At 54.2% G+C, this 14,075-nt stretch overlaps 1 protein-coding gene across 2 annotated transcripts in view; it reads right to left on the bottom strand.

The window, feature by feature from the left end:
- Window positions 1-14,075, bottom strand: part of znf536 (zinc finger protein 536) — a 178,098-nt gene that overhangs the window by 21,194 nt on the left and 142,829 nt on the right. For both annotated transcript variants that reach the window (XM_086107990.1, XM_086107989.1), the window contains one exon: window positions 9,121-10,749. In XM_086107990.1, the coding sequence (XP_085964116.1) occupies window positions 9,121-10,749 (1,629 nt within the window). The remainder of the gene's footprint in view (window positions 1-9,120; window positions 10,750-14,075) is intronic.

Raw genomic sequence — 14,075 nt, 5'->3', positions numbered from 1 at the left:
CAACCGGCGGTCGTTGAGCAGCCCCCCCCCCCCCCCCCCCCCCGCCGCTCGACCGCCTGAGCGATGAGACACGACGTCGGCGAAAAGACCGCTCCGGGATCCCGTTACGTCTGCGCGCTGAAGGTAATGGGACTCTTTACGGGCAGAAATGATTGGCGTGGTGCGCAAAGTAGTTTTGTTGGCTCAAAGTGACGGCACGCGTCGCAAACAGAAAGGCTGCGACGCGAGGGGGCCCGGGCACTTCTTGCCATGCAGCAAAAGAAACGTGACACCAAAAATGACCGCAGCGGTGTCGGGTCCGCTTGTCCGCGGATCGCGTCGGTGATCCGAAGCCCCAACATCAAAAGTGCGGGGGGGGGGGGGGGGGGCGGACGTGCTCGTCGCTCAGCCACCATTCATTGCTTTTTTTTTTTTTCTCCAACAAACGTTACGATTTAAACTCGACGCCAACGAGGAGATCAAGGGGAAGGCTCGGAGCCTGGTAGGGGAGGGGGGGGGGCTGAGGAGGAGAAGGAAGCAAGAAATAAAGCATCTCCCAATCTGATGAGCAGCTTGTCCGTAATACTCCTCGCGCATCTGCTGCCAAGTCTGCTGCCAGATACAGAAACGGCCACGCACACGTTTCTGGACAAGCTTTGCTTCTTGCTCATGCGTTCACACGCCGCACATGCTCCAAAGTGACATTAACATCACCGAGCTGCGAGTGAGTAAAGACAGAGAGGGAAAGAGAGACGGAGGGAGAGAGAGCGGCCCGGGGGGGGGGGGGGGGAGAGAAGGATGCGGCCAACAATTCCAGGACAGATGATGCGGCCATCTTGAGATCGTTTGTCATGTGTCGGTTCGCGTTGACCTTGCAACAAACGCCACCCCGGGCGCTGAGATCATCTTTTATGATGAGGGAGGAGGAGGAGGACGAGAAAGAGCAAGTTGTTGGGCTTCTTTTTTTTTTTTTTTTTTTGGGACATGAATATCTCGCATTTGCGCGGCGCCACTTTAAGAATGGCAAACCAGGAACTGCGTCGCAGAATTGTGTGAAGGATCGTCCGCGTTGAAGGAGGGGTGAAAAACGGATGCGCAGATGGAGAAGAGAGGGCACGGCGGAGGATTGGAAGAATGATGAAAGGATGACGGAGGAGGGATGGAAAAGATGACCGAGAGGGGGGGGAGGGGCGGATTCATGTGGAAGATGGAGCGATTAAGGAGGAAGTGAGAGAGCGATGGGCGAGCGACGTTGCCCAAGAGAAAGATGGCGGGACGAATGAAGGCCCAAAAGGAACCGAGATGCAAAAGCGGGCAACAGAAGCTGGGAGGGCCCACCGAGCGGGGGTCTCGGTGACAGACGATGGAGCGATGAAGCCGTGAGCGAAGGAAACCGCCGGAGGGGAGGGACGGCGTAGAAAATGGAGTGATGAAAGACGGGGACAAAGTGGGGGCGTGACAGAAGATGAGGAGAGGTTGCCCCGTGACCAGGCGACGGAACGTCAAGAGGACTCCTGATGGATGGAGAAAAAGGGGGCGGGGGGGGGGCGATGAAAGACGGCGGCTGATGGAGGGACGGCGCTTTCACTTTCGGGGAGCACTTTCGAGCAACCCCTGAAAGGGTCGGCCCGAGACCGAAGACCGCGGCTGACGAAACTGAGCCAATGGACGGCGTGTCTGACGCAGGGAGGAAATGATGCCATCCAAGATGGAGGGCACAAAAATGGAGCCATGACAGATGAGAGCTGACGGACGGACGGACGGCGACGGACGGCGCGTCGTGCCGCGGAGTGAGAAAACCAGAAGCGGCGTGCGTCCGTCTTGTCTGGCCATTGTTTCGCATCTTACGCCGGTTAGCTGGTTTGGTAGCGTTAGCATACAACTACCCCCCCCACCCCACCACCAACCAAACAAACGCGAGTCACCGTCGGCTGGTGCGAATTAAAAAAAAGAAGAAGCATTTGACGGCAAAGGCTTCCTTTTTGGCAATGAGCGGGGCTAACGTTTCACATTAAGGGAGATTTATCTTAAAGCGCGCCGCTAATCCCCCATTTTTAATCCTGACACCCTCCCCTCCTCTTGTGGCACGGCGCATCAAGGGATCCGGATGCTCGCCTCCTCACACGGCGCGGCGTTCTTTTGGCCGAGACCTCGCAAGGAGACGGATTGAAGAAAGTTTCCGGGAGTGTGAGATTCCTGCCGCCGCCGCCGCCGTCTGCAGGAAACCGCGGCGCGGACGGCGCTGAACTTTTCAACGACGAGAAAAGACAAGTGCCGGTGTTTGGTCCCCGCTCTTCGCACTCTTTACGAAATCCACCGGGGCTCCAATTTGGGTTTCGAATTGGGCGGGGATTTTAAAGGAGGACGAGCAAAATGGACTTCCGGCTTGGTTTTTTTTTTTGGTTTTCCATTTCGGTCAAGTCAAGCCTCGCCTCACGTGCCGCCTGCCCTGGTGACATCTTGGCTGAATGACTGCCACTCACTTGATTTTGGAGTCAGCCAGTCCTCCCTCGAGTGTCTCGTCCCATCGCGCTGACATCCATTCTGAAATTTTCTCTCGGAGACACCGCGATGACAACGCTCGGGCATCAAAGAGCCGGTCGGAGCGGCGGGGGTGGGGGGTGTGGGGGGGGGGGGGGGGCTGGGTTGCTTCCGGTGGGAACAAAGAGGCGCAGTGTTGGGTGAGGACACTTTCTGTACCTCTCATAATTCCCACGAAAGCATATCTGCCTTAAAACAGACGATTCATGTTACTGCGAACGCGCCGCGGAGGTCCTTCCCATTCGGGAAACTCTAATCCCGCCCGTAATGACCGGCAATCTGCTGGCCTTTTGTGCTCTTTCTAACGACGGCCGCATTCATTTTTTTGCTAATGATGTAAGGCGCCACAATGCGAGCTTTTGTGCGCAGAGTTCGTCCGGTGCCCGCTGAAAACGAGGTTATATGTGATTATTAATCTGATTAAAGCGGATTGCCGGGGCCTGCCTGCTGTTTAACGAGGCCGCCGCCTTCAAAAAAAAAAGCAAGTGAAAAAGCGGCCATTGTTGTCGCGCATCCGTGATGTCATTTTTCAAGATGAGTTTCCCCCCGTCGCGTCCTTCCCGCCGGACGCGCTCGGGCCGGGTCGCCTCGCTAAAAGCCCGATAAAAAACGGCCCCGATTCGATTGCGCATCCGACAATCTGTTTCAATGCGAGTCTCGGATTCCAATTCGACCCGTTAAGAGGAAGGAAGGAAGGAAGGCGGAGACGCTTGCGAGGACGGCGGAGTCACCGCCGGTTCCATTTCGGTCCCGTCGGTGGCGGCGCGGAGGGCCGGAAGATTACGGCGCAAATAAGCATCCCGAATGATATTGGGATTGATCTTGAAAAATCCCGCCGAGCCAAACGAGCGTCTCCCCCACAACTGCCCCTCAAAGCATCCCTTCAACCCTGCACGCCGAGCACTTTTTTTCTGCTCAAGCAGAAAACGTGAAAGTCGAGCCGTCGCGCATCTCGTCGTCCGCGCGCGGGAAGCCGCAGTAGCATGCGAGGAGCCCGCTTTTGGTGACGCGAGTGAAGAAAAAAGGGGTGGGGGGGGAGGCTGCAAAGCTTTTCGGAAAACTGAAATTCACCCGACGATCGCGCGACCGATCCCTATCGTTGCCCCACGCCCAAAAAAAACCCCCAAAAAAACCCCCGCGAGCGACGTTGACGAAAGAAAACTGTGATTGGCGCAGTACGGCGAGCTGAGGAGAGAGCAGGCGCGAAAGGGATTTGCGGCACACTGGCGTTTACATTTTTTTGTCATTGCTAATGATATGATTACGGTCTTTGCGTGCACGCTCGCTAGTTTTACTTGATTCCCCCCGCCACTTGCCCCAACCCCTCCCACCCACCCCCCGTCAAACCTTCTGCGCTTCTCTGCAACTTTGTTTATTTGACTTATTTATTTGCAACCTCGCCGGCGTCTGATGTGGAAATCAAAGGTGCAAGTGGTCGGGATCGCGCTCGGCGAAGTCGACTTATTTGTCCTTAATTGCCACAGAGCGCTTCAAAGGCGCCGGCGTGCGTACCTGTGGATGTTTGTCTGTTTATATCGGCGTCGCCGCCGCGTGACGCCATTGATGTGGAATAACACGGGAAATAAAAGTTGACATAGTTTCTTGGCCCCCCCCGCCGCCTGTTCCCTCCGCTGCGCGCCATGCGCTATTTTTTTATTATTTTTTTCTTTCTTCATATATCGGCACTCTTTTTCCTTGAAGCGGCGTCGTCGGCGTCTCATTACGCGTAAGCGTCAGTCGTTACGCCCGACGCTCGGCGGCTGCCTCGCGAGCGTCGCTCCCCGCGAGCCGAGCGGGCTTTTTGAGTACAACTCCTCGGGGGGCGCCTTCCCCGTCACATCTCGGGGGCGCCCGGGGACGGGGGAAGGCGGCATCCTTAAGAGGATGGCGTCAAAGTGAACAAAGTCTTCGGGAGTCGGCGAAGAAACGAAACAAACAGCAAACTAATGAGACGGCAAGCAGGTATATGGGCTTGGAAGGCCAATTTAGGAAGCCTTCCTTCGCGTTCGGCGGCATCCGATTGTGCGGGCGCGGAAACGTATCCATCAAAGACGCGCGCAGACACAATGTGATTTTCGGCTCCCGGGAAGCTCCCCCCCCCGCTTGTGGAATATCGTGAATGGAATCATCGTCGGGGAACTTTGCTGTCGTCTGCGCCGTAACTGAATCCGGCCTTTGCGGGTAACGCCGCGCGCTCGGCGTCAGCGCCGAGGAGCTTTCGAAAGCGGGCGAGGGGACGACGGCCAGCGAATGGCGAATCATCGGCGGAGGGAATCTCCGCCGTGACCGCGCGGATGAATCGGACCGGACGCGGACTTTCTTTTGCTCCTCGGAAGGGGAGGGGGAACAGAATGACATTTTTTGGAGCCCCGATCAATCGACATATCGTCTAGCGAGCCGGCCTAAACTCCAACTGGCCCCCGCCACAACAATTCCACTCAGGCAGTCAGTCCGGCGGTGCCGACGGGCACTTTTAACTCCGAGCTAAGACTACGGCTAGCTTTGAACACCAATTACCCTTTAACCCGGAGACACGCGTTACCCTTTCGACTCCAAGCGTGGAGATAGCGACTAGCCTTTCACTTCAGGTTAGGCCGTAGGAATAAAACAGATCGTCGACAAAAATCACCTTTTAACTCCGACAAATCAGACAACTTCAAAGAGCTTGAACTTTTCTCAGCCCCGTAACTCCCCACCCACTAGAGCATGCCAATTACCCTTTCCCTCGTAGCGACCTTTAACTCTGAGCTACGACACACCGGCGAGCCTCGAATGTGAAGTGAGGACTCCGAATCGTCAAGAGACGACGGCAATCCGTTCAGTCCGAACTCGGAGACCACCCCTTCACTTGAACCCAAACCAAAGTCAGAGCTACCACACAACCCTTCTTCTTCTTGGACTTGGAGCTGAGGAACAAAAAGTAACCGTCAACTACCCTGAAAAAGAAATCCTTCAAGAGACGACGGACGAGCCAAGACATGATTTGAAAATCATGCGGATCCAAGCGAATGCGGATCCAAGCGGCGTCAGCGACGTCACGTCGAAACATCAAATGCCAAAGTAAGACACCGCTTAGCCGACGATTTCAATATAAGGAGCCAAATAGTGAGCTAGCGGATCGGCGGAAGGGAACTCCGGTTCCGCGGGAGCCGTATCCCGCCTGTTCCAGACCTCTCTCGACTTCGACCCACCCGCTTCAAACGAAGAAGTCCGAAACGGTCACCATCAAGTCAAGCGGGTGCGTTGGAGTCGGGAGAGACCTAAAAGGGGCAGGACGTGGCTCTCGAGGAAGCGGCGGTGCCTAACCCTGGAGTGGATGACGACACCTCTGGCGCATCGCCAACCCCTTTCAGTCGGCGAGGCACTTGAACTTCAGGTTCGAAGGCCAAAGGCCCATTTGCCGGAGAGGTTCACCCCCAACCGTAACCCCCAACCGTAGATGCAAACCCCCCCATCTGACTTCCATTCAAGGTACCACATAGCACGCCAATACTCTTGAACTGCCATTAGCGCTTTAACTTGGCGCGAAGAAGACACCAAAGACGCACCCGCTTCACCTTGAACTCGGGGCTACGAGACGACGCCGGCTCTTTAACGACCTTCCGAGTCAGAGGAAAGACACGCCGATGAGACGCAACCAACCCTTTCGCTTCCACTTAAGACGCCGCGCGCCGCGCTAGTACCCTTGAACATCAACTAGCCCTTTTGAGCTAAAAGACTCCCATTAGCCTTGAACTCGAAGGTAAGACACTTCGGCAAACCGCTTTCACTTCGACTTAAGGCGCAGAGCGCCGAGCCAGTCGACGGCAGCTAGCCTTTAAGTCAAACCCGCGTGCTGAGCGACGGCTGGCTGCTCTTTGTGAGCGCGTCACCACCAGACAAGCGAGGGGTGACTGAAGCTCGGCGCCATCGCGGCTGACAAAGGGAACAAAGGTTCTGGTGACAAAGGCACTCGGGTGTATAATCATGCGCGCACGCTATGTGCGCTCGTAACGCTGTGGAGTTTTCACTCCGTGTCAGGAAGAAAGAGTCAAGTGAGGAGAAGGAGCGCCAACCCGTAGTTTCACGCGGATGACCACCGCGGTCCACCTGGATCGCCGGCAGGTCTTCTCGATCGGCGGACTGAAGACCCGCCAGGTAAAAAGTCATCGCGGTTTTGGGCCGGGGACATCTTTGGACCCCCGAGATTCTGCGCTTTGAAGTGAAAGCGCTTACGGACGACATTCTGAGACTCGCCGATGTCAATTTTCGGGGCCGTCTAAATCTAGACCGTCACAATAAACTTTCCGATGTACTTGAACGTGTCGAAAACAAGTGCGCAGGTGAGAACTCTGTCGAGCTCATTAGCAAAGACACGGGGGTCTCCGAAGCCGGCCCCGTTCATTGCATACGTCTATGGGTGTGCGTGCGCCGAGCGTCTTTGCAGAGATGGCAAGCGCATTCATGGTAATTAACCACCTGATGAGGACGCTATTATTGGCAATTACCAGGCTTTGCTTTATCACAAGTTTGAAGTGCGCGTCGGGTGTGTGTGTGCATAGGTGTGAATAAAGGAGCACAGGTGTGCGTGCCTAAGGTGCAAAGACAACAACAGTGATCCCCCCCCCCCCCCCCCCCGGCAAAAAAAAAAGAAAGAAAAAAAACCCCACAAGGCCGGGTACGTGATTGGAGTCAAACTGCGCGCATGCAAGTTGACAAAAATTGATTGTTTCAGTCAGAGTTCTTCCGACGTCTAACAAGTTTTTGCTAAGCACTCGTCGCAGGATTTTCGTGGGAGAAGTCATTATTTTGAATGCTTGGGGGGGGGGGGGGGGGGCTTTGTATTTGGAGTGAATCATCCATCCGCCCATGATCTGGGTCGCGGGTGTGCCGGAGCCTCTCCCAGCCGTCTTCGGGCAGCGGGCGGGGGGACACCCCGAAGCGCAGGGCACACATCGACAAACGACCACTCGCGCTCTCAATCACAATTTCGAGGGTTCAATTAGCCTGCCATGCGGGAGGAAACCGGAGTACCCGGAGAAAAGCCCAGGCAGGCACGGGGAGAACATGCAAACTCCACACGGGGAGGCCGCAGCCGTCGGGTCGGCCACCGGGCCTCGCCGGAGTCAATCGCAGTCGTGATAAATGGAGCGATCTCATCGTTACTGGAGTGAAACGCCTCACATCACAACCGGAGTGACTCATGGATTTGATCTCATCACAATTAAAGTGAGCAAACGTGACGGATTTAACGGTTCTTTTCGACGCCTTTGAAGAAAATGGTGCCGCGGCACGCTGAGAACGGAACTTCAAATCATGTTCCTTCCGCAGCCACTTGAAGGCGGCGGCGGCTCTAAAGTGCACGAGAGCCCAGTAAAAAGTGTCAAGAGAGACAAAGAGAAAAAGGATTTCCTGGCCGGGTCTCGGGGAGCGGCTGTAACCCGAGCGCAATCATGAAAGCTGGCGGTTCATTTTTCAAAGGGTCATCCATCGAGCGGTCTCATAAAGTAATGGGCTTCTTCTGGGAGGCGGCTTTATGAACACTAAGATAGTTAGGAGACATGCGGAGGAGCTTCGGGTCCTGCTCGGACTTGCGCCGGGTTATTCCCTCCTGGCGGCGGCGGCGTGCGAGGGAGGCGCGGCTCCCGGTAATATCAACGAGTAATAAAGATTAATCTGTTGCTGGTTGCCCCGCTGATTACTCCTCAACTTGCTTGAAATAAGACTCAAATCACTTCAGAGACATTCCCGGGACCTTCGGTGGGTGTCGGCGTGTCTTTGCCGCCGGCAAACTGAATTCACCTTTCGGACGTGAGCGTTTAGGACTCTTTCTTTGTGCTTCTTTGACTGGATCAACCCAACATGCTTCAAAGGCAGACTTTTCACTCCCATAATTTGGACATACTGTAACGTCAGGGCAGTATGTGCCCAGAAGGAATCAGGAAGCTGGGTGTCCTGAGATCGGAATCAGGGGGCTCATCCAATTGTGATGCAAATTGGATAGCTGCCAAATCCACGACGGCCTAAAGTGGCAAATTATATCCAATTTGCCTGACGATGATCAATTTTTACATATGAGCCATACCGACGGCAAATGATGTCGTGCTCTCATCAAAAATAAATACAAGCGGGGTCAACCAAAAACTGGAACCGCAGCAGAAATCATCTCAGTACTTTCATTGGGTGTTTGAGCATCCTGACTTGACTAAATTGAGCAAAAGTTTGTGCTCCTTGGCTCGATTTCAAACACATTCAGACTTTCTTCTCCCAATTGGCACACTTTGGAAACGCGTCAGGGCAACCCAAACGGCCGAATCCGGTCAAGAAATCGGATAGCCAAGATTGGAATTGGATATGTATCGGATATCCGCCCACGTGACGGCACCAAAAAACTGAATGGATCTGACTTGTCCATTCGAGCCTGACGTCACCAGAATACACCGATCAACGGCGTAGACGGACATCTACACAAACTGCAAATGGACAAAGACTGGAATGCCCCCTCCCAAAAGAAAACAAAAAACAATGCAGCAGATCGAACCCTTGAGTGAAAAATCTTACAAAAACGGGATGCCAGCCCTTGTGTTTTATGAGCGCTGTGAGAAGAGGTTCAAGACTCACCTGTTGGGTCGGGTCTCTTCACGTTGAAGGCCGGTAGGTTGTCGCCTCCGTAGGCTCGGAGCACGGACATCATGTTCATCTGCTGCTCAGCCTTCAGAAGTGCCGGCGGGGCTTCGGGTAGGGGCAGGAGGTTCATGCCTTGCTGCCACTGCTTCTCCAGGGACATGACTTGCTTCTGGTTTTGCTGGAAAAGCGGCGGCGTCACGGCAGAGGACGAGGCCACCGACCCATCCTGCAGGCGCTTATGGTGGTTCTGAGCGCGGTCCTCTGCCGGACTTCCTTCTTCCTCTTGGTCCATGTCGTCATCTCGCTCCTCGTCCTCTTCGGCTTCGTCCCGCTCCTCGTCGGAATGGCGTTGCCCCTCTTTGGGCGTGGCCGACGGGGTGTCTCGGGTGATGTGCGCCCCAGATTTGACAAGCTCGTCATCAGACCCGAGCTGCTCCTCCTCGGGTTCTCCGCAGGAGCTCCTCTCACCAACTTGCTCGTCCGGAGCTGAAGAGGCTCCTCTGAAGGCCTTGCCGGGAACTTCCAGGCCCTGCTGGGTTGCGGCCACGTAGCCTTGGAGACCCTGAGCCACCTCCCGGGGAGAGCCATCGTACAAGCCACCAAAGCGCCTGTAGAAGTCGCTCTGGAAGGGGTTGTAGGGCTGGTCGATGTGGTTGCTCCAGCCCACCTGGTTCCTTTCTCCATCCCCGTCGTTGTCTGAGAGCAAACTCTTGACGTTCGGGGACTGATGGGTGGCGGGAGAAGCCTCTCCGTGCACTTCCCTGCCCGTATCGGCCCTCTGCGTTTGGGCCCGACCCAGATGGTTGGCCTGGAGGTGAAGGGCCATGAGCTCCAGCGATGCAGTGGAGAAGGAGCAAAAGAGACAGCCGTGCCACGCCACGTTGTCGTGGATGGTGACCGAGGAGCCGGGGAGGGAACCGGATCCGGACTCGGGCCGGACCGACACCGACAGATCCAGCGGCTCAAACTGGGAGCCGGGTTTTCCGGCTGACGGATTCTGCTTGGCCTCGGGTTTTTCATCTTTGTCCCGGTCTGCCACGGCGGCGCGCTTGGCTCTGGGCTCACCATTGTCAAGGTAGGACTGGGCGGCTTGGACCTGGACCGGACTCTGGTTATCCTTCGGATCTCTCTTCATGGAGCTGAGGACAAAGCTGTCCATGAAGGCCTGCAGAGTGCCTTGGAAGTGAACTCCGTTTCCCATCATGCTTTGGTAGGCCCGGCTTAGATCAGAGAAGCTGGCGGGACCATCGGCGGGAACCAGGGATGCGGGGCCATCGTTGGGCTTCAGGCTCTCGGCGATGGCATCGAAGTGGCGATCCCCGCGTTCGCTGGCCGCCGCCACGCTGGCCGACGCCCACTGATGCGGCAGCAAGGGGCCCGCTCTGAAGTCCAAGTTGGCGGGGAGGCCTTTAAAGACGTTGCGCAGAACATCGGGGCGGGCAAAGACGCCGCCGCCGCCGGCCGCCGCCTTCCCGTGGTCATCCTTGTGCTCCGATGAGGGGCCGTGTCCGAGGGCGGCCGAGCCGTTCTGACGCTCTCGGTGGTGACGCTCCAGGTGGTACTTGAGACTGGCGGACTGGGTGCCGGCGTAGTCGCAATGAGGGCAGCGGTAGGGCTTCTCTCCTGAGGGGAAGAGCGCAGGAGCGAATCATTAACCTGATTATTAGCCGCTGGATATCCAGAAGCTATTTGCCGGAGCGGGAACGCCGACCCGAGGGTCATGTCACCTCCCCGGAGGAGGAAAAGGAGGTCGGAACGGCAAATGAAACACTTTTCATTAACGCGGATAACAAAAGAGGATGCTTTGACAGTGGTTTGCAAACCTTTATTTCAACCGTGTCACCCCTTGGGAATATTTTTTTCCATCTCCCCAAAATCCCATTAACGCATGTTCTTAGGGATATTTTGTTGGCCGTTTTCTCCTTTCTCGGTCCTTGAAAGTGAAATTTACCGACGGCATCATTCCTGTGACTTGGGACTTGATCACACTCGAAGCACGAAATTGCAACAAAATGTGGCGAGTTGAACTTCATGGAGCATTATCGTCGAACTCCTTCATCTGCTGCCGCGTGCATTCGCGCGCAGCCCTTACAGCTTCATGCCTTCAGATGATGAGCTCTCGGGGCCAGAAATTTGACAACAACTTGTTTCTTCAACAATTTTTCTCGCCTTTTGAAAAACAAACGAATGCAGTCATTTGTGTTCAGATTTCGGCGACTGAGTTTCAAGATGCGTATTTTTATATATTTTTTGAAATATCGGTCCAGCAGGTGTTGGGCTATATGTAACACTTTTTGACTGTTATCGGCAAGGGTATTTTTGCATACTTTCAAACCAGACTAGATCACATCGAGGACAAAGAGATCGTCGATAAGGCACGGGTCGGCGATTTCCCTTTTCAAGTTGTACCTATCCTTACTGCTGGATTTTGCGTCTCTCAGTGTGGTCGTTGGCGAAAGAGGACGCGACGCCACACCCTCAACAACACTGACGGTGACGGAGTTTCTCGTGATAGTTGGACAAGCATTTGAAGATTCGCCATGAAAATGCGTTTATTTTTGTTTGCATTTCTTGGAGCAAAAGGACAATCCTACAACCGAATAAAGCGGGATCGTTTTGATCACAATAATCACAACGTTAACTTTTTGTGCCGTTTCATTTCAACGCTTCTTTTTTTTCGGGGGGGGGGGGGGATGGTGTACCCATTTGAGGAAGGCTGCTCTAAAACAAAAGCGAGGCGGAAGAGCTGATGAAGGCGAGTTTAATATGAGTGCCGACAAGAGCGAGAGTCATAAAGATAAACATCTAACCACCCACTGCCTTGTCAGCGCCGCTCCATTTCATGTGTCTTACTGCTCGCTGACGGGGGAGGGGGCCGGGGAGGGCGTGCTGAAGGTGTCTGAATTTGGGTCGATCCGGTCTCGCCGAGCCAGCCATCACTCATGTCGGCGTCATAAAAAAATAACACGTGGCCATATGGCGCTCTCGGCCCACCGAGAAACGTTGTATTTCCAAGTGACGGCCACGCTACCCGTTTCGCTGCGGATCAAACGGTAAACCAGGGCTGATGAATTGTGATACGATTTCAGACTCTCACTTGTACTGTATGTTTTTCACAACTACAAAAAAAAAAATCGTAGGTTAAGGAAAAAACGTTAAGCCGAAACAGGTAAAGGGAAGTGTTTGTCAATTAGCTAGCTAGTGAGCTAGGACAAACATTTTAAATCAAGTCATTACGTTCAGGAAAAAAAAAAAAGTTCGACCTGGTTAAGCGAGTGATTTTAGGCTCCTGCTTCAGTGTGCGCTTTAGTCTACTTGGGCCGCTTAACGAAGCCTCAAGCACGAGGTCGCCCCCTGGTGGTGGGTTGACTAATGGTTGAGAAAGTGGCAGCAGAGCTTGCGTTTTCATTGCAAACAATTGCCACCCAGAAGGTTCATTTCACTGTCACAGGCAAAACCGTGGCACTCAAAAGTTGAGTTGCAAAGTTTTATTCAGTTTTTTTTTGTTGAAATGATGCCATGCAAAGTGGGCGGAGCATGGTGTCAAATTTTGAGTTTTCAAAAATTTGCCACTGAAATCATTTTCACCGATTGACAAAAACTGAGTGGACATGTTGACGACAGGCGGCCCCCGGTGGGCGACTGCTTAGCGCGTCGGCCTCACAGTGCGGAGGTGCAGGGTTGGATCTCGGTCCCGGCCTTCCCGTGGGGAGTTTGCATGTTCGCTGCCCATCTTTCAAACTCATCTGACAATTCATTTTTATTCTTTGGCTTTTAACTCAGCAGGAGACTTGATTTATAATTTGACTGTTTTGGTGTTTTCTCCTGTCCCTGTTAGTAATTCATTGTTTTATTGTTTGTTGTTGTATGAATTTTTTTCTGCTCCACCGTACAGCACTTTGTATCCAGCGGCGAGTGTTTTAAAGTCTTCCAGAAATACAAGTAAGGCTTTCTGTTTTTTTTAGGGGGGGGGGTGTAATCCAAGGCACCTAATGTGCCCCAGCCATCACTCGGGTCGCGACCTCCCAACTATCACGCGAGGCGGCCGAAGGTGCACCGGCTCGGTGCGGAGCGCCATCTTTCCAAATGACGGCCGCGACCGGCACGCTCGCTCGGACCTTCGCCGCGGTTTGCGGATGGGCGTCGGTAAACGGGGGGTGAATCCATTGTGAGGCCGTCTATTTATTGATGCTGCACACATGCATATTCATGTGGCGCGCTCTTGTTGTTAATGCTGGAAGACGAGCGCGCAGCTTGCCAGGAGTGGATGTTCCACCGCGGCGATACACATCCTGCAAGCAATTATAAGAGGCTCGGAGTCGCCGCCAGATTTAGCTTCATTAAACAATGAACACAGATGAGGAAAAATGCAAAGCTCGCCTCCTTCTTTTAAAGAAAGGAGGGGGAAAAAAAAAGTTCCAAAAGTGGGGGATTTGGGTGAGCGCGCGGGGGGGGGGGGGGGGGGGGGGATTGATGGGGAAGAAAAGCGAGGGAAGTGCTCATTTCTAAACATACAATCATATAATGTTTAGAGTCGACACATGGAAACGCTTTTTGTGTGTGCGCGTGCGTGTGTGCGTGCGCGCGGGTGGAAGGAGGAAGTGGGGGTGGGGGGGGGGTGGCAAGGCATTGTTACGCCAGGCTGCTTTGAATGATTTAAGTCGGGCTGTGTAGTAAATCATGGATATAATTAGCAAATGGCATAGTGCTCAAGTCGTTTATCATTATTTAGAGGGCACCATTCCAGAAAAAGACTGCGCAATCTGCAGACCTACTGCCGAGCCGTGGCAGAAAGGGCCACAAACAGCGACTCGATACAATATTGATACAGGCCGGCGGAGAATAGGAGCGCGCACAAAGGCAAAGGCAAAGGCAAACTCCGGATAGCGAGACGCCGATTTGATCCATTTTCTTTTGACGCCGTCAAGCTCGGCCGGCCCGGCGTATTT

The sequence above is a fragment of the Hippocampus guttulatus genome, chromosome 3 (assembly GCF_054856545.1).
Source record: "Hippocampus guttulatus isolate MCC_2025c chromosome 3, RoL_Hgut_1.0, whole genome shotgun sequence".
Taxonomy (NCBI): domain Eukaryota; kingdom Metazoa; phylum Chordata; class Actinopteri; order Syngnathiformes; family Syngnathidae; genus Hippocampus; species Hippocampus guttulatus.
This window is presented reverse-complemented; position numbering and strand designations above follow the sequence as displayed.